This window comes from Aedes aegypti, chromosome 1 (genome assembly GCF_002204515.2).
Source record: "Aedes aegypti strain LVP_AGWG chromosome 1, AaegL5.0 Primary Assembly, whole genome shotgun sequence".
Taxonomy (NCBI): Eukaryota; Metazoa; Arthropoda; class Insecta; order Diptera; family Culicidae; genus Aedes; species Aedes aegypti.
The window spans coordinates 285,523,237-285,543,572 of NC_035107.1; the positions used below are offsets into that span (position 1 = coordinate 285,523,237).

At 40.3% G+C, this 20,336-nt stretch overlaps 1 protein-coding gene across 3 annotated transcripts; it reads right to left on the reverse strand.

Annotated features, from left to right (window-relative positions):
* Positions 1–7,733: 7,733 nt before the first annotated feature.
* LOC110674164 (src substrate cortactin-like) lies at positions 7,734–20,125 on the reverse strand. 3 transcript variants are annotated; one of them, XM_021838046.1, is made up of 7 exons: positions 19,868–20,124; positions 19,086–19,785; positions 11,537–11,647; positions 11,133–11,390; positions 10,940–11,071; positions 8,607–9,017; positions 7,734–8,419 (listed from the first exon to the last, which is right to left on the reverse strand). In XM_021838046.1, the coding sequence occupies exons 2-7, from the start codon at positions 19,767–19,769 to the stop codon at positions 8,339–8,341; spliced, it is 1,677 nt and encodes a 558-aa protein (XP_021693738.1). In that variant the 5' UTR covers positions 19,770–19,785; positions 19,868–20,124; the 3' UTR covers positions 7,734–8,338. The 3 variants fall into 3 exon arrangements, with proteins under 3 accessions (XP_021693738.1, XP_021693739.1, XP_021693740.1); XM_021838047.1 differs by having other exon boundaries at positions 19,845–20,124; XM_021838048.1 differs by lacking the exon at positions 11,537–11,647 and having other exon boundaries at positions 19,868–20,125.
* Between the last annotated feature and the right edge of the window lie 211 nt (positions 20,126–20,336).

Here is a 20,336-nt window from a genome sequence, read left to right on the forward strand (position 1 = left end):
GGTATTAATTAGTTTTCATGACTACTTAGATCACAGTTGTTCGAAACCTTGGTAACCACAAAAATCAGTTCGCTGAAATGTGATATTTTCTGCGAGCTCCACACATGGTCGGAGATCCGTTGACCCACGATTCCCGTTGGAAATTTTGAACTAAGATCGTGTGATTTTGTGTTGTATCTGGGATAATACTTTGTAGGCCGCATTTAGAATGGTGATCGCTCGAAAGTTCTCACAATCTAACTTATCACCTTTCTTGTAGATGGGGCATATCACCTCTTCCTTCCACTCCTCCGGTAGCTGTTCTGTGTCCCAGATTGTGCCTATCAGCCGGTGCAAACAAATGGCCAGCCTCTCCGGGCCCATCTTTATGAGTTCAGCTCCGATACCATCCTTACCAGCAGCTTTATTGTTCTTGAGCTGGTGAATGGCATCCTTAACCTCCCTCAAAGTGGGGGCAGGTTGGTTTCCATCCTCCGCAGTACCGACAAAGGCATTTCCTACGTTGTCCAGACCTTCATAGCCTGTGCTTCCACCTGACGCAGTTTCTGTCAGGACATGGTTGCTATAGACAGTACCTGCATAGGTTCGGGCACTCAGAATCTCCTGCGTGCCCCGATTGTGCTGGTGTGGAAGAAACAGCGGAGCATGTCGTGTTCGATTGCCCCCGTTTCATTGTTGTGAGAGGTCGTATGCTCACTACAATATAATAGAGAGAATGTGTGCGGATGTCGAGTGCTGGAATGCAGTAACTATGGCTGTCACTCACATTATGTTAGAATTGCAGCGCCTATGGCGCGCCGACCAAGTGTTGGTTGCAGAGGATTAGCCCTGCCGAAATTGGTCCCTTGTAACATTGTTTAAGTCGGCTGGGAGAAGCAGTTTGCTACTCCTGCTACACGTGTTGTGCTATATGCACTGGTCCCTCCCCGCAGAAATACCGTAAAGTGATTCCGGGGAGATAAGGGTCTGAGTTCAAGGTTATTTCGATGCACTGTTCACCACTTGAGCAATTCTAAAAGAATTGCTCTAGCACAGTGCATAGGCTGGTTTTAGCAGGTCGTCGTTGGTGCGTCATCCCCGCATTCCCTGAGTTACCTTCTCAGCGGATCTGTTTGCAGATTTCCCCCTTGTAAAAAACAAAAAAAAAACGCTCGTCCGTCAAAATGCTCCCATCCTTATCCCTGCACATCACGGCTCGCGGCACGAAGCCGTTGCGGGATGCGTTGAGCGTCTGATAGAACTTACGCGTTTCTTGAGACCGGCACTTCTGTTCCATCTCCTCGCACTCCGTCTCCTCCAGGCGGCGTTTTTTTCTCCCGAAAGAGGCGGGTCTGTTGTTGCCGTTTCCGTCTATAACGTTCCACGTTTTGCCGGGTCCCTTGCTGCAGCATGACCGCCCGCGCTACATTCTTCTCCTTCAAAACCTCCTGGCACTCCTCGTCGAACCAATCGTTCCGTCGACTCCGTCCCACGTACCCGACGTTGCTCTCTGCTGCATAGTTGATGGGCTGCTTCTACTGTTCTCCAGCAGTCCTCAAGAGGGGCTCCATGCAGCTCTAGGTCATACCGGGGCGGCCGTCGGTACCGTACGTTGTTAACGACGGAGAGTTTTGGGCGCAGTTTGACCATCACCAGATAGTGGTCAGAATCGATGTTAGCGCCACGATAAGTCCTGACGTCGATAATGTGGGAGAAGTGCCGACCATCAATCAGAACGTGGTCGATTTGCGATTCTGTCTGTTGTGGTGATCTCCAGGTGTATAGCTGCTGGAAGTAGGTGCTACGAATGGCCATATTCTCGGAAATAATTAGTTGTGGGCCATTTTCGTTCGTCAGCCGGTGAGCGCTCAACTCTCCAATGGTCGGTCTGAATTCCTCCTCCTGGCCAATCTGAGCGTTTAGATCTCCCATGATGATTTTGACGTCGTGGCTTGGGCAGCTGTCGTAATCGCGTTTGAGCTACGCGTAAAAAGCGTCTTTATCATCATCAGTGCTTCCGGAGTGATGGCTATGCACGTTTATTATGCTGAAGTTGAATAACCGGCCTTTGAGCCTCAACTTGCACATTCTCTCATTGATCGGCCACCACACGATCACGCGCCTCTGCATATCACCCATCACTATAAAAGCTGTTCCCAGCTGCAGCTCTGGTAGATGGTATGATTACCTCTAAACGTTCGCACCATTGATCCCTTCCAACACACTTCCTGCAACGCTACCATGCCGAATCCACGGTCCTTCAGCACGTCGGCGAGTATGCGTGTGCTCCCGATGAAGTTGAGAGATTTACAATTCCACGTACCGAGCTGCCAATCGCTAGTCCCTTTACGTCGCTGTGATCTTCGCCGATTGTCCCGGTTCGTATTCTCTCGTTGATTATTCGTTGCTTGACTTTTTTACGACTGGCTTGTAGGGCCTGACACCAAGCCCCTAGATTTCCGGAGGACCATTCCCCCTAAATGTTCGGAGGACCATAGTGCACAATTTAGCTTAGAGTTCTTCTCTGGCACTCGGACGATGATCAACCGCCCCTGACATGGGGAACAGACGCTATTGTGAGCCGCTCCTAACACAGAGTTCAGACGCTCAAGGTTTGCAGAAGCAAAAGCAAACCCCTCCTTCCCTGTCAGCATACGACCAAAGTTCCCACCGAGGGTTGGTTACCCGAGGTTACTCGTACCCCGTCCAGTACTGCGAGCAGGTAGGGATAGGAGTTGCAGGGCAAGAGGCTAAGGACCGCACAGAGGGGTCTATTTTATTCCTTCAGGTACGCGAGGTACCAATGGTACGCCATGCCCAGCCATTTACCAACCGCTCTTCCAAGCTGCAAGAAGTAATTCATGGATGAAAGGCTATAGAAATTTTGGGAAAAATTTAATCAGGAATCTTGGTCGATTTTGTTGAGGAATTTCTTGGAGAGTTCGCAGTAGATTTCTTGCCCTGGAGTAGCAATTTCTGGAAGAAACCGTGGGTGAATTTTGAACCATATGAAAAATCAGCGGAACTTGAAGGAATTTATGTAGGCCAGAAAACACAAAAATCCTTAAACGAATATCTGTAAAAAACCTGTATGAACCTATTAGGATTTTTGTGGCAGAACTCCTGTAGGAAAATCTGCTACAGTAACTACCGGAGAAATCGGTAGAACAATTGGTGGAAGAAATTCTGGAGTGAGAGTTTAGAGTAATACCTGGGGAAATTACTGGAGGTAGTTGCGTTGGATTTCCCGGAGTAAAATATGAAGAAATTTCTCCAAGTATTCTTTGAAAAATCTGGATGAATTTCGGACAAGGGAAATTGATAAGAAACTCGAAGAAATCTCGAAAACTTATTCAAACAGTCTCAAGTCAGAAAAGTGAACAAACTTACTTTATCGATTCTACGTGTTTTGCAGACGAAATTCTACGCGTTCCACTCTAAACCAACTCGACTTTTCACTTTTAGAACGTTTAATTTTAGATTTACAAAAGGGCGTAAGCAAGATTTTCAACTTTCGCAACCTAACCGCTACTTTCACCGCTCCGTTGTATGGAGAGACAAAGTGACTTAACCACGAATCAAAACAAAACGCTACTGGAGTCGATTTTACACTAGAACAAAAATGTCGCAAGTAACTGAATAAAACGGCTTATCCATTTTGTAATAATATTGTTGTGCGAAGTAAAAGAAACTACACTGAACGAAAGCTCTAGCCTTACATTGAATGATTTGTAATACACATGACTGAAAATATTCATATTCCTTATTTTGGATGACTATTAAGGAATATGATGCATCCTCATGCATCTGAACAAAAATCATCCAATTCGGAAATGACTTTTATTATATTTCCCAATGACAATAAGTAGACAGTTGAATTAAGACAACACAAATGAATACCATGCAATGACTGACAGATTTTATTTTCTACCATGCTCCGAATCAAAAATCATTCAACTATCGTGTAAAACATCATACGGAAAACTAACGATCCTAAACGTCAAATTGTTTTTGGAATTGTTTTACCTAAAAATGGTTGAAGCAGCGTGGTGTTCCTAGTTTTGCCTTTTGGATTTCACAGGTAATTTCATTTTTAAAGGATTTTTTCAGAATTATTTCTTTACAAATTATGTTTTTACTTTCAAGCCCGCATTCAAGTGTACCACAGTGTAAACCACAAATCGTGCATCCCAAGGGCTTTAGTTAGAAATTTGGAGTCACATCAGAAGCCGCTTCATGCAGGTGTCGACGCCTGCGGCTTATGCGGCCATGAGATTCCTGGATTAATGTGAATTTGTGATGTTGTTAATTTACAATTAAATATAATGTGTATACAACTATAAACGTTTGGTTATTGTTTGAAGTCGATTTGTATAATTTTTATTATCACCAAGCATGTAATGACGGCTGTTTTCTTTGACGTATGAAAATCATTCAAACTCGAGCATCTTTTGAAAGGATGAAAATACTTTCAAGATAGAATGATTTCCATACAGTGCGATTTGTAAACAGATGATTTCACCGGAGATGAAAATCATCTTGAATGTGTCTGAAAATAAGTATGGGGCTCGGATGAGGCAAAAATCATTCAATCTATGGCGGGAGATTTCGTTCAGTGTACCTAGTTTTTGGATGCGAGCTGTACACTCAAAAAAAAAAAAAATCCAAACGTCATTGCTACACGGGAAAAAATTCTGTGGTAAAAATTACTATTGTAGCTGACTACGCCCATTCTTGAAACTACCATGGAATTTCAGACCAATTTACTATGTTTACAGTACATCCCACCACATTACTGGTACATTCGACAGAAAGAATTTACAACAATCTGATTTCGACAACAGACATGGTAAAATCAAGCGCATTTCTAGTCTGCTGAAAATTGCCGGTGCGAGCGCTTAAGTTAACCCCCTAAAATGGTAGTTTTTACCGCACAATTTTTTTGCGTGTACGTGAAAAATCACGTAGATCATTCCAAATTCATTTTACCTCCACTTCACCTGCCTAAGATAAAGATCACTAAACCATTCATAACTACCAAATATTGACTCGGTCATTTTTACTGAGGTTACCTATCGCGCTTACGTGAAATACACGTAGGTTCGTAAGTTCATTTTGACATCTGCATATTGTACGTACATTCGGTGTTGAGCTCAAATCCTAAGATGGCGCCGCTTGATTTTGGAAGAACTACAGAAGCTACTGCTGCTTTAAACGCTGTGTAAGTAGATGAAAAAAACCGAATTTAGTTTTATATCCTGCAAATAAAGAATAAAATAATATGTTAATCAGTCCACAGTGCGGGAAGTCTATCTCCCTGCTCTTACGGCAGCCAGTATTTATAGCTCAGAAATCCCGTAGATACGAACAAGCAAAAGGTACCAGAGTCATAAGGAAAATCACATGAGATAGGTAGACATGACATTTAGTACTATACCATTTAATTCCACTAGAGTTTGTATCCTTTGACAGATACGCGTATTTCGACCTCAACTGTAAGGCCGTCTTCAGTGTCGTGTACTAGACTTCGACTTGTGTAAGATTGATTTCAAGGTAAATATGCTTTGAATACCGAAGAATCCCTGCATTACTATTCTTCTGAGAATTAAAAGAGAATTGCCTGAAAAATCTGAGTAATAATCACGTGAGTCTGTGAAGGTTTCTCTGGAGTCTTCACAGTTTCTACCAGACTGTTTGGGTTAAAAAGAGAGTTGATGCAGTGCTAATAGCGACTGAGTGCCTTCAAACGGGAACTTTACCGCAAATATTTATAAAAAAATTGTCAAGGAATTCATTTATTGATTCTTTATCGGCTTCCTTAAGGAATTCCTCCATGAAATTAGTTCAATAAACCTTCAATAATACAGCATGAAAACTTTAACGATATCCCTAGAAATTACTACAGTGATACCTCCATGAGTCGATATTGAAGGGACCATCGACTCATGGAAATATCGAGTCATGGAACAGCAATCCTTTGGATAGCTGCTTCTAGGGACCATCGTAGTAACCATGAAATTTTGTTTTTAGTATGGTTCCATGAGTTGATATCGAGTCATGGAACATCGACTCATGGAGGTATCACTGTACAGATTACTTTGAGAAATTTTCCAAGTAAGCTTCCAATGTATTTATCCAGGGATATCTACAGGAAATTGTCCAGGAAATTTTATGAAACATTTTTGGAGAAATTTCTGAACTTCTGTAGAAAATCGAGCTGAACTCATGCGAAGATATCTGAACAAAATTCCTAACTGGAGATTTTTCTAGATGCAAAGGCAGCTTACTATCTAGCAATTCCGCAGATGAATTCACGAAGGAATTCATATGAAAATGGCTGGAGAAATAACCGAAGAAATCGGCGTAGGGACTACTTCATTCTTGTATGGGTTCCCTGACCGAATTTTTCAAGCTCCTGCACAAACCTGCTATTAAGGTGATTATACAACGAAGCCAAACTTTGAAATTTCAAGTGCGCAAGACGAGAGAATCTGACAACAGATCGCGTTGAAAGCCAATTAAATTGCTTGCTTGCTGGTGGTGACCAATGGGATAGATTTTCAACGCGGAGCGCTATTTGGTTCTCAAGTCTTGAATGCTCTTGAAAATTTTAGGTATGGCTAGGTGAAGATGAATCGAAGCCAAGGATCAAATTTTCAAGAGCACGGATCTGGAGAACCAAACATCCGTTTGAGCTGAAACCCTAATCGATTGGTCACCACCAGCTAGTGACCAATCGATTAAGTTCTATAATCTATAAAAAAAACCTGATCCTCTGCATTATGCATTACTCGGAGAGAAAATGCTTCGTAAATTTGGTACAGTCAACTTTCGTTCGTTGCACTAAACCCGTAGCCCACCTAGTGAAAGACTTTCACTAATCGGGCTAAGTTTTGAGCTGTCAAATAACCGATTACAATAGAAATTCAGCGCTACCAACATTGACAAATTACGGTTTATGTCAGAAAGTGACGTTTGCCTTCGTTTTAGGTGGGCTATGAACCAATGCACGAGTTCATTATTTGACGTTTCAGCGGTGCCGTGTTATCTACGTGGTCATGGTAACAAGTGAATTTGGCACCGCTCAAACGTCAAATTAGTGAACCCATGCAAAGGTCCATAGCCCACTTAACGGGAGCCCAATTAAAACGAAGTGCAATTAAACGTAGTGCAACGAACGAAATTCGACTGTATTGTAGGTCTTTAATGAATGTTCGAATCCTCTGAGCAGAATCTCAAATAGAGAAACTTTAAAGTAGATGGAGTACCGTGTACCTTTTAATTCCGCTCCTAAATGCTTATCTTTGACAGATACGCGTATTTCGACTACCACTTGCAGTCTTCTTCAGTGTCAGTTACTCGTATCCACTGAAGAAATCGTCGCATCTCTCTACCTTAAATACTAACACCAGATAAGTACCTACACAATCAAACAACCTAGGAAACAATTTCGACAGGAGTATAAGACATGACAGGTATACTCCTGTCGAAATTGTTTCCTAGGTTGTTTGATTGTGTAGGTACTTATCTGGTGTTAGTATTTAAGGTAGAGAGATGCGACGATTTCTTCAGTGGATACGAGTAACTGACACTGAAGAAGACTGCAAGTGGTAGTCGAAATACGCGTATCTGTCAAAGATAAGCATTTAGGAGCGGAATTAAAAGGTACACGGTACTCCATCTACTTTAAAGTTTCTCTATGTATTGTAGGGATTCGATTCGGTATGCTTTAGCTAGTAGAACTTGAGCCGGGCTTCAATTGTCACTGTTATCCTATAATTAGTACAGGTGATATATAGAACAAATCGAACAAATTACACTAGAGTGTATTGCGGGTGATTGGGTGACCGTCTGTTTCAACGAGGGTGCATCGCTATACCATCCACTCCAGTATCGTTCGATCGAATACGATATCCTAAACTTTGCACATGGGATGTGATTTCTAAGTAGAGGAGTCTTTTGCGTAAGAACTATAGTAAAGTCATTCAACTTTAAGACTTTAGGGAAGATTTATTCGTGAGTGTGCCTAACAATTGTTTTATCTAATCAATGATCGTTTTAGCTTTAAAATGTCGTTTGGATAAAAAGAAAATAGAGTTACGCTTGAGCTATAACGGAAAAAATAATCATCTTGAAGGAATGTGAAACTCCTCGCGTTCGTCTTCTTGGGTGTACATATAAACTGTAAATACCTATATAAATGCTCGTCGAGTGCTCTCTGGGGATGCAATTCACATAAAAAATAATAATTTAATGCAAAGGTTCAGCTATAAAATAAACGTAAAACGAAAAGATGAAAATCGTCGAGTGCTTTGAGCGATTCCGAGAGGGGTCTTCTGTCCGACGTGACCGACGTACTTTACTGAATCAGTTGCACGTAATTGGCCGGGAATAACCCGTACTGATTGTTACACAATCCTCGCCACCAGCCCTCGTCGATCTAAAAGCGAATTGGTTGAACACCGGTCAATTACACACGTGTCGAATGAGTGGAGAACGGGTCATTTGGAATAATCAGAATTATATCTCTTCTTTTAAAAGAAAAATTCTTGATGAAAAGTTATGCCATTTGCCAAATGGCATTATGCCAAATGACCCAGATGACCGACCGATTTAATGATACATACCATTTCGATGTGCGTGATTCGGTCGTCCGGATCGAAGGAAATCTCATCGTCGGCCGCGGCTTGATAGTCGTACAGGGCGATGGCCTGCACGCCCGGATTGTCCGCCGACAGGATAAACTCTTCCGGTTCTTCCTGCTCGGGAGCTGCCGCTGGAGGTGCTACCTGAACCGGTGCCACAGGCTCTGGCGTGGGTTCCGGTTGTGGTTCTGGTTCTGGTTCCGGTTCAACCGCCACGGGTAGACTCCTAGCGACCGGTGGAGTCTCGATGGGTGGCTCTTCTTCGGCAACGGCTGCTGGTGCGGGTGAAGGTGGTTGCTCAGGTCGTTGTACAGCCGGAACGGCACTCGTTGGGATGACATCCGGTTGGACGACCGGACGGGATTCTTCCTTTGGCAGTGTGATCTGTTCTTTCTGTGAAAATACAAAGGCCTTGAAATGAGACTCTTAACCAGTAAGGTTGTCATAGCTTTATTTTAAATATCTTAAGGTGTTGGTGCTGTCTCGCTCTTTCTCACGGGAAACTTGAAAACAGCACGTACAGTAAAAGTCAAACGTTTTATAGCATGCATAGGCTTCTAAAAGAATTGCTCAAACACAGTAGGGTCAGGCGGGGCAATATGAGCACCCTAAGGATAAGCACGATTTAAGCCTACTTAAACGTTCTTATTTTGGTAAAATTGGTAACCATTCTTATCTTTTACATTATTACTTTGACCTCCAACCATTAAAAGTTTTAAAAAATGATAAATAGTTTTCCAAATAACACGTTAAAAAATAGCTTTTTATCATCGGTTAAAAAAAACTGCGGGGCAAGTTGGGCACCCCCATAAAAAGATGCAATTTACTAAAGAAAACCATTATTTTTCAATGCTGGGAATATCCCAAGACATTATTTTGAATATCTGATGGTATTTATCTTCAACTAGCTTAGTTTTTAAAACTTTTATCAAAACATAAATAACTTTTCATAAATTGCTACGATTTTACTTAAAACAAGATTAAATTTGTTGTTTGTTTATATATTTTTTAGAAAAATTGTTTTGTGCAAAGAGGATACCGTAAGTCAAGCCCACAGCTAAATGTGGTTCTATAATTTCACACTTTTACTTAATTTTGAACATGGTGCTCATCTTGCCCCAAGGGTATAAATTTATTAATATAATCAAAACAATTGAAATATTTTTTTAAATTTGATAAAAGTTTTGCTCCTGATTATCCACAGAAGATTATTCTATAACTATACGGCCAAAAACGTATGAGTTAATTTGTTTACCCAACAAAAATATTACTTTTAAATGAACAAATCTTATATGAAAAGGTAAATTTTTGGACTTCTATGTATTTTTGACAATATTTATGTTGTGCTGTTGATTTTTCAGCTGAAATTTATGACCATCATATCAATTTAATAGTATTCATTAGAACCCCAATAATTTATTGAAAAAAATCGGTAGGAACGACACAAACTAGGGGTGCCCATCTTGCCCCACATTCCCCTACATAGGCTGGTTTTAGCGGGTCGTCGTTGGTGCGTCATCCCCGCATTCCCTGAGTTACCTTCTCAGGGGATCTGTTTGCAGATTTCCCCCTTGTAAAAAAAAAAAAAAAATAGGCTCATAAGAGAGTGCAAGGTGACGTCACGAACAATTCTCCTTCTTTGTCCCTCTTTCATCATGCTCAATAGACTGTCCTGCTCTTTGATACTCACTGCTGGAATTGTTTGGAGTTGACATTCACTGCTGGAATTGTCGACATTTTTTTCATATGGAATTTCGAGGTTATGTCAGACGTGCAACAATCTATGGACCGATGCACGAGTTCACTATCTGACGTTTGAGCGGTGCCGTGTTATTTACGTGGCCATGGCAACAAGTGAATTCGGCACCGCTCAAACGTCAAATTCGTGAACTCATGCACAGGTAACCCATGAGTCAGCAGTCAATAATTTGACAGCTCTATCTGTCGAACTTTAACCGTGATGGCAAAAACAGTGAAGCAACGGAAGCAACTCCGTTCAGCAGTGTGCGCGTTCAAAGAACACCGCCGCGTCGAAAACGGACATCGAGCGGCACTTTGTGGACGCAGGATATGCCCGTTCCGGCATCTACAACATCTTGGCACTATTAGACAGCAATCAGAGTATCGAAAGAAAGTCCGGTTCCGGAGCTCCTAAGGTGAAGTTCATTTCACACACCAAGTTCCCTAAGAAGGTGCTGCTGTGGCTGACAGTCAGCGATTAGGGAATGTCAAAGCTGCTCTTGTTTCGATCCGACTGACCGTGAACGAAGTAATTTATGGGCCACCCTACCCTTACTTATGTGTGCTGAACTTACCCTGATAGGCTCCGTTGGCGTGTCAGGCTGTTTGTTGAAGTTGCTGATAGCACTTCCGACTCCCTGCTCCCGACCTGTATTGATTGGGCCCTTCCGCTCGGGCTTCTTAGGCTCTACCGTTTCGGCATTGTTCTAAAACAGGAAGATACATTGTTTCATCGACATTCAGGACATAGACTCCGGCGAAACCTACCGCCCGCTTGGCCGCTTCCTCTCGGTCCTTCTTGTCCTTCTCCAGACGCAATCGCTTCTGCTCCTCGGCCTTCTTCCGCGTTTCCTCCTCGGCAGCCATCGCAAAGTTCTCGAACCGAGCCCGGATGTTGGAAGGCTTTGCCGATCCAATGTCCGGCTTAGTTTTAGTATAGTTAGTGCCGATTTTGTCCTGCTCCTGGAACCCTAGGGCCGATTTGTCCATCCGATCGCTTTGCACTCCGAACTTTCCTCCGAAGCCCTGAAATGGAGATTCGAAATCCTTAGAACTCTAAAGCTAATTGCCGTTTTTACGTTCCCTAAATTGAAAAGCAGGAGAAACCTTCACCGCGAGATGACCCAAAAGATAGCCCAACACCAATCGATAGACCAATTCCAATTACTCACAATCTTGTGATCGACCTGACTCTCGTGCATTTCGGTCTTCTCGACGTGGTCCCAGCCCAGAGCCGACTTGTCTTTCCTATCGCTCTGGACGCCAAATTTGCCTCCGAAGCCCTTGAATCAAATACCAATTCATCTTGACCGTCAGGCAACTACGCATGGTGATCCCCAGAGCGTTATAATCATTAATCTCCATCAAACCTATGCTCACCAATCCTTCCCGACGATTTTCCCATGGAAGTCTTAAATTTAGAGTTATCTCTAAAGAACAGTCAAGATAATTTCCCGGAAATTATTAGAGTAATTTCTGACTACATCCGATGCTTCCATGAAAAAAATAAAGCAGTATCTGACGAAACTGCAAACAAAAAAATCTGGAAAACTCCAGTAAGGATTCCTGAAAGAACTCCTGGAATATTCGAACATAAATTGCTAACATAATTATTGAGAAAAATATCTAGTAGTTTCCTTGAATAATATCCTGCAGGGTTTTCTGAAGAAATCCCTTAAATAAACATCGGACGAAATCGAAAATGTGGGGGAATGATGGGTGAAATCATTGAACTAATTTATGAATGTGGTGTGAATCCTTAAGTTGAATGAGTCAGAGAGGAAAAACTTAACTAATTACTTGAGAAGAATTTGAAAGATTTGGAGGAGGTCTTCCCTGGATAAAATGCTGGAGATATTCATATATATGTTTTGGAGGAACTCCATGAGAAATCCCTGGTCGAATTTAATTAGGAATTCCTGAGAGGATTTTTTTAAAGCATTTGCTGAGAGAAATCGTGGTTGATCTCTTGAGAAAATTCTTTTGAAAATAGTTAGAATAATCACAGGATTATAAAATTATAAATACTAAATACTGAAATATTGAAGGATTTTTGTAAGATTGAAAAAAATATAAACGAATTTCTTTGAAAACTGTGGAATAAACCTATAAGGACTTTCTTGGACGAACTCCTGGAGGAATTTTTGGAAGATCTCCTGAAGCAACAACTGGCTATATCGGTGAAAGAATTAGTGGAAAATATTTCAATGAGTTACACGGATAGTGCCTGCTCAACGATTTCTTGGAGTAAATTTTGAAGAATTATCTAGAGGGATTCCCGAAGAAGACCTTGAATTTTAGTGAAGATCCTGTGGAATAGTCGTGTAAGAGCCCCTGAAGATTTCTCTTGAGCCAATAGATACACAAGGATTGGAAAAGTGACTTTAGATACCATTTTGGTTAAAAAAGAAACTGAGTGCTTCGGTCATACTTTGGTCAATATCTGTTTTTCGGGTACTAATTTGCGTTCTTCATAAAGAGTAACGCCTCAGTGCATTATTTGAAATGAATAGCTTTATAAACACAACGCGAGTTCATGAGTATTATACTGACATTCAAGGAAAAGATTCAAACTCTTAAGATTTCTCAAGTATTTTCACCTGCCTTACATTAGGTTCATAAATGCTTACTTCAAATTTCTTAATGTACAGGCCACTTATATTTTGTCTTTAATTTCTTCTGGAATTCTGCTCAGAGGATTCGAATACATTGAAAAGAGTAATTATCTGATGTATTTTTGAAAATACTTAAAAATCATTCCTGGAGAAATCTCTGGGATAGTATCTATTTAACAACTGGAGAAGTGATTTCTTGAGGAATCCCTGCCTAGGGTAATGCTTTAAGAGGTTCATTGTGATATTACTTGTCGATTCTTCTAAAGTTTCCCAGATCAACCTATTGCCTAGCTCCGCTCATTTAGCTCAAAATCTTGAGAAAAATGGATTTCACTCCATCAAATCATGTCAGTTATTACGAGTTTTCTCATAATATCTTAGTAAAACTGCAGTGGTGAAACGATAAATAGAGAAAACAAAACCATTAGGGTTCTCATTTTCAAGAGCACAAATCTGCAGGACAGGATATTTCTTGTTTTTTTTTTTTATCAGGTTTGTTTTTATGGAAACAATATATATTGAGATAATGCCGCAAACTGCTTTTATACTGATATCTATCATTTCATTATTCTATCTATTTCAATTTTCAAGAAATTTTTGAAAATGTGGTGAATCGGAATTCAAGCGTTACGTCAGGATTTTTATCAGGAGCTTACTTACAAATATGTACAGTTTGTTTGTCTAAGATTATACTCAGGAAGTTCTCCAGATATTCTGAAGATCATAATATTCCGCGACAAAATTTTGTTAGAAATTCCAGTAAATCCTTGGAAGTTAAAATTTGCGGAATTGGGTTTGAAGGAATCTGCTGACAGTTTGTGAGTTTACTTATTGAAAATTCTCTTTAGAAAGTATTCTATGCAATAATTAATACATTTTGCCAAAAATTTCTATTCCTGAAATAATCCTAAAAATGATAATGAACACATTGAACGAATGCGTATTTTGAGTCCATAAAAAGGAAATAATTTCCAATTGTCCTCAGCTAGTCTTCAAATTTTATATAAGTATCGCGTTATTTTTTGTCTTTATTAACGAGATTTTTTGGCCCGGACCTTGTTTCATCTCGGGACCAACGGCTTTATTTCGTTTCCGAATAAAGTCGGCACTAGCTATAGTAGCTATATTTTAACGTCATGAATGACTATCTCGGGGATGGATTCGATCCCAGGTCCTCGGCGTAAGAAGCGTGTATTCCAATCACTACATCAGGCCCGTCCCCATAAGTACGACGTGCTGCTCTCATTCATGGTGATGATAATCACAACAAATGTCAGAAAAACGAAATACAAAATTGGGTGAATAAGGTATCGGGCAACATGAACACTTTCGAGAAATTTAGTTAATGCAATATTCTTAATGGCTGACAATCGTTCTGATATGTAAAAGGCTCTTTCTTGGTAACACTAGCAAAAAAAAAACTTCTCTGGGTTCGTTACTTTGCACAAAAACAAGATTCTTTCACCAAAAAAGTTTAGGAGTTTCTGGGGGAAATATTAGGAAAAAATCATGGAGGAATATTCGGAAAAATACAATTGAGAATTAAAAAATGAATTTCTGATAAATCTCTGTTGATTTCCGTGAAGCGATTCTCTTAGAAATTTCTTTAGTAATGGCTGGAATTTTACCTAGAAAAATAAATAGTCAATATTCAGGAAGAAAGCCCTTCCACTAAAAAACATGGTGGATAATCTTGATAGTCTTGCGTCTTATATACAAAAAATGGTATAACCAAAAAGCGGAAGATGATAAACATTTTTGTTTTTGCCAGATATTTGTGAAATTATATCTGATGTAGTTCAGTATACGAGTGCATCCTTTTTTACAATTTTAAATATATATGCTCTATTTGAAGTTTTCAAATGAGTATGGTGAATAGGTGACTCAAAATTTTCTGAGCTTATACTCAACTTTTATCGCTTTATTTATTCGAATTATCAAGTTTGAAAAGTAAATACTGAAGTGCTCAGTTTTATCATATCATCTTGTATAAACGCCCAAGAAAAAGATATCTGACAGGTGTATTTAAGTAAAGTAAAAGCTTTTGCTCATTGTATTCAAGCGATCTAAAACATAACAAACCAACAGATCTGCATGGCCTGGAATTTTTCTGTAAAAGGACTGGAAAGTCGGGGAATTTTATGTTCAAAATTGAGTCGACACCCTGAGCAAATTATGTAATAATTCTAGTGGATTTTCTAAAAAAAATCTAAACGAGTTTCCAAACGTATCCTTAAACGTATTATTATTAGTCTCAGGTTGAATTTTATAAAACAATATGAAAAGAGATTTTGAAGAAGTTTAAGAAGTTATTCACCCTAATAAAGTTACCAGGAGCAATTTTTAAAGGAAGAAAATATATGGTTAATTCCAGAATTCCTGACCGAGTTCAAAAGGGATAGCTACATGAATATTTTTTATATGCAGAAGAATTCCCAAAGGTGCCAAATACGTGAAGGAATTTTTATAAACTTTCCATTATGGTTTATTGCTAGAATAAGGTGCGTCAAGTTCACGTTCGAAACCATGGGTGGGACAAACGTTGGTAAATATTGTGTGCACGGTGAAGCTTAGAAAATTTTGCAACCCTATAGGGTTGCATATATGCAATCCTAGGCTGGAAATTGAAAGTGACTATATTTCAGGGGACTAATCGAAGAAAGCCTTTTCATAGGCAGTGTACGACAACTCGTTTGAAATCATCCGTGGTAAATACATCACAAAACGAAAGACGTATTTCCTATTGAGGTCACCAACAGAAATATCAATTGTGACAGCATATACATCTCTGATTGTTAACTCAGAAATGAGTGTAGCAACGTTAGCGCTATCTACAGTGCTGTTCTGAATAATAGCAGCGCATGTCGATTTTCATACAAAATGCTCAACTTTGACATGCTGTAGTTTTGTTCCCTTTCAAGCAATCGAGTTGAAATTTTCTCCACAGAACTACAAATATGCCCAATTTTGTAAACACAAAATTTCAAAATTTTCTAAGCCCCTGCCGGAAAGTGAGATACTAGGTGAAATTGTTCGAAAAAATAGCATGCACGAGGCCTGACACGCGAGTTTGCTGTTGCATGTTTCTGAAAGTAGCAAAAACTGGATCTACAAGGTTATCTAGATAAAAGTTCCCTTCATAAAAGTAAGGTTTTCGAACTAGCGCCACTTGAGCTGTACCATTTTGCATGAGTCTGCAAAGATTGATCGTTGCTGATGTTTTATGCAGAAGATTGATCTGAGCTACCCTTACCGTAGTCATTACCCAAACTAGGCAGGGTTGAGCTTTTCGCAAACTAAGCACGAAAAAGACCAACAGCGAAAAAGCCAGATCGGTATCTCTTTAAAGACGCCAAAGGCGAAAAGCACAGAATACACTGTGTAAAACGCATAATACGAAACCATGAAGCAAAACATTAAACTAAATTATAACGTATTAATAATCCCACCCTTATTGAGCCTCAGGGTTGAGACTGAAGAAGGGCAGCCAATTATCTCGGAGAAACACAAAGACACCAGCACTATTGCTCCGGGTAGCACAGGAAGGACATAATACTGTAGAGGGCGCCTTGGTACTCCACAGGCTCCGTTTGCGGTTAGGTTTTATTTAGACCCCTCTAACCATTCATTCTTGGGCACGGTAAGCTTACAGCCACATAAATTAGGGGTCACCTGTGAGGTGGACTTTTACCACCGGAACAGGCAGTCCGTAGTGTTAATTCTTAGCCAATTGAAACAACCGCTACCGACACTACGCGGCTATCTAGGCTGATCGGAAAAAGGAAGTTAACATTGATGATTTATTTCTGACGTGCCCAAACAGATTGTATCAAAAAGGATCGCACGTTCCGACGGTCTTAAAGTAATCTATTACTTCTTCCAAAGATTCTTCAAGAATCTTCCGATAATTTTCTATGTGTTGACGCACAAAGCGAATAGGCCCTTTGGATAGATAGGACTGAACAGATCCACTAACAACCTGACTGATTGCATTTTCTATAGAGGAGCAGAGAAGAATAGCTCACACGTTTTACCACAAACTTTGCAATATAATTAGTTTTTTTCCTTATTATTTCAATACAATTAGCCAATAGGGTAACGGTCGTATTTTGGACCCCCTAAGGAAGTGATTTTAGTATTTTGTCCCAACTAATTAATTGCACAGCATAACTAAGTCAAAGAACATGCCAAAATGCAGAGAAAAACTTCCTCTACGAGATAAAAATGTCCATACGGTCATGTAGGATCCAAAAAACGGCGAAAATAATTGAATTGTGAAGCACTGTTTTTCATTATTTTGGACACACCAATACATTTTGGACCCTCAAAGTATATATTTTGGACCTCCAGCATTTTTTATCGTTTGGCGACAAAGTCCACGACACTGATTGTATAATATGCTTGCCCATAGTCTAATCAATCGATTGACAATGGAAAACCTATGAAATTCTACGCTTTTAGTTCAGAAATTTGAAAAAAAGTTTTTGTTTACAATTGAAAAATTTCTGACGGCTCCAATTTCTGTGTGTAACGTATTGTAACGATTGCATGGATGAATCGATTAAATTAAATTAATTTCAGATAAAATAAACACATTGCCTTTGTACAAACGGTTGATGCAACTGCGGAATAATCCTACCTTTCCAAATGGCATGCGAATTGAGTTGGTCTTTCGATTTAAACTGGGAAATTTGGAGGAAATCGGCCCAGGGGGTCCAAAATATATACGGGTCCAAAATATATTGGTTACCCTAGGCGATGAAATTGTTAGCTAAGTTACTTCTAGTATCAAAATAACCTCTTGAGCATTATATCAGGTAAATATCGATAACAATGAATTCGTTATGTTGAACTAGATGTGGTATATCTAACTAAGCTTACAATTATGTATCGATTTAGAAAGTATCACGTTTATTTGGAAGACGAGCATATTTGAGCACCCTTACGAAGTTGCGATCAGGTGTTAACCGTGAGTAGCAGTTTGTATTGGCCAAGCAAAATGTCTAAGCATTTCATTGAAATAAACAGGTATCTACCACAAGCTGTCCTAGCACATATTTGAGGTCGGTTTCTACTACACCACTGTAAAACTTAATTGTAAGTACTAATTATGTTAAAACTAATCATTTTTAACATGCAATAAAATTTCAGTCGAGTCACGCATCGCTCAGACTACGGAAAAGTTTAACACTATGGATGTTTCAGAAGCTTCACAAGAATGACTCCCAGGAATTCTCATGGCAATTTGTCACAGAAGATATACAGGGTTGGCCTAGTTTTTTTTAGAAAACTTCCATTGATTCATTCAGAAATGTCATAGATGATTGCTCTTTGATAAATGTTAGTTTTTATAACGGCCATATAAGTTTCTTCTAACAATTCCTACAGATTGCTCCCCAGGATTTTCACTTCAGATGTTCTCAACCGGTATTTAAACAAGCCAGACACAAGAAAACCATGAAAAACTTATCGTGTCTTCTAAACTCTATAAGAATAAGCACGACCATGATCGAGTTTGTATGTATATTGAACAGATGATAAATAGTTTAAATGATTTGTTATGCTTTCTGCTGGTATTTTTTGTTGAATCATGGGTAGGACAATCCTTTGACTATCATACTCATTGTAGATTCAATAGAAATTATTAGAAAAATTCATGGACGTATAAAAGTTCGTAAAAGCCTTCCCTGCAATCTATCTTGAGGTATTGCAGAAGACACATTAGAGTTATTTTATGTTGTTCCAGAAGCGATTTCTAGCGTAAACTCTGGTTTGATCATTGAAGAAATTCTTGGAGAGAATCTGGAGCAACATTTCTGACAATCTTTGAATAATTCGAGCCCCATATTAATTTCTGTAGCGTTTTTTTACCATCGGCTAAGAAAGAAAGGCATCACCAACATTTCTTCGGTAGAAGTCCAATTTTCAGTTGAAGTTCATGAATTATTAGAAATACATTACCATGATGCATTTCTTTCAATAAAATAGAGACCGAGTCTCTAAAAAGAGACCTGTTTTCAGCCCTGCAGATTTGATGGAGATTTTGTGCTGATAATAAGGATTTGATTATCACCGTGACTATCTCACCGACCCCATTCAAACTTACCACTTTATGATCTAGCTGACTCTCGTGCTTCTGCGGCGCTTCCACGTGATCCCACCCAACCGCAGATTTATCCTGCCGATCGGCCTCCACTCCAAACTTCCCCCCGAAACCCTTGCTGTAGTCCTTCTGCGACTCGTGCTTGTCCACCTTCTCCACATGGTCCCATCCCAGGGCCGACTTGTCCACGCGATCCGTCTGCACCCCGAACTTGCCCCCGAATCCGGTCGAGTAATCCTTCTGCGAGGCATGCTTCTCCACCTTCTCCTTGTGCTCCCAAGTGGCGGCGCATTTGTCCACCCGGTCCGACTGCACGCCAAACTTACCCCCAAACCCGGTCGAATAGTCCTTCTGGGAGGCATGCTTCTCCACCTTGCCCACGTAATCGTGCCCCAGCGCCGATTTGTCCATTCGATCCTTCTCCACGCCAAACTTTCCTCCGTACCCGTGGGAAGATTTCGGTCCATCCTTCAGCTTCTTCTCCTTGTCGGCCCGCTCGGTTTCCTCCCGCAGCTGGCGCATGTCGATGGCGGCCGCACTTCGACCCGATCCCTCCACCGTTTTCGATCCCCATCGTTGTTCCTGTTCGCTGACGTCGTTCACAAAGTCCGGATCCGTTTCCCAGTCGTCATCGGCTTCGGGGGCAATGCCCACATCGATGTCGCGGCCGGCCGTCGATTTCCACATCGCTATCGGTCGTTATCTAAAATCGAGGAAAAAATCTTTTATCAGCACCCGATGGGAGTGGTTTTGGGGCTCAACCTTATCTTGGGCTGCTGACTCACCAAAAAATCTTTCGCTCAGGGAACAGTTAGACGAATACAATCACTATGGAAATGCACAAAAGTTACACAAATCGTTACACTTTTAACACACAATAATTAGTATAGTCCCTTTGATTAGGAATGATAAATTCTAGTCAAAACATTCCCATAAATTGGAGAAAAACACTTTTGTAACTTTTTTTTTACGACGGCGAAACAGAAAAACAAAATTTCGGCTTTTGATTGACTGATGTTTGTGTTTGTGGGTGGGGTTAGGTGAATGAGGAGGTGGGTGGAATGTTATGTTTTATACCAGTTTTGGCAAGGAAATGCGATAGGGATGTGAACAGATATATTATTTTCGTTGTAGGGTGACGAGCTACTTGGACACTTCTATAATTCACTTTTCTCCGCCAAATTGAAACATTACAACAAGAAGCACTTCAATACGACGCATATTGTGACCAAATATGAGCTCAGTAGCTTTAAA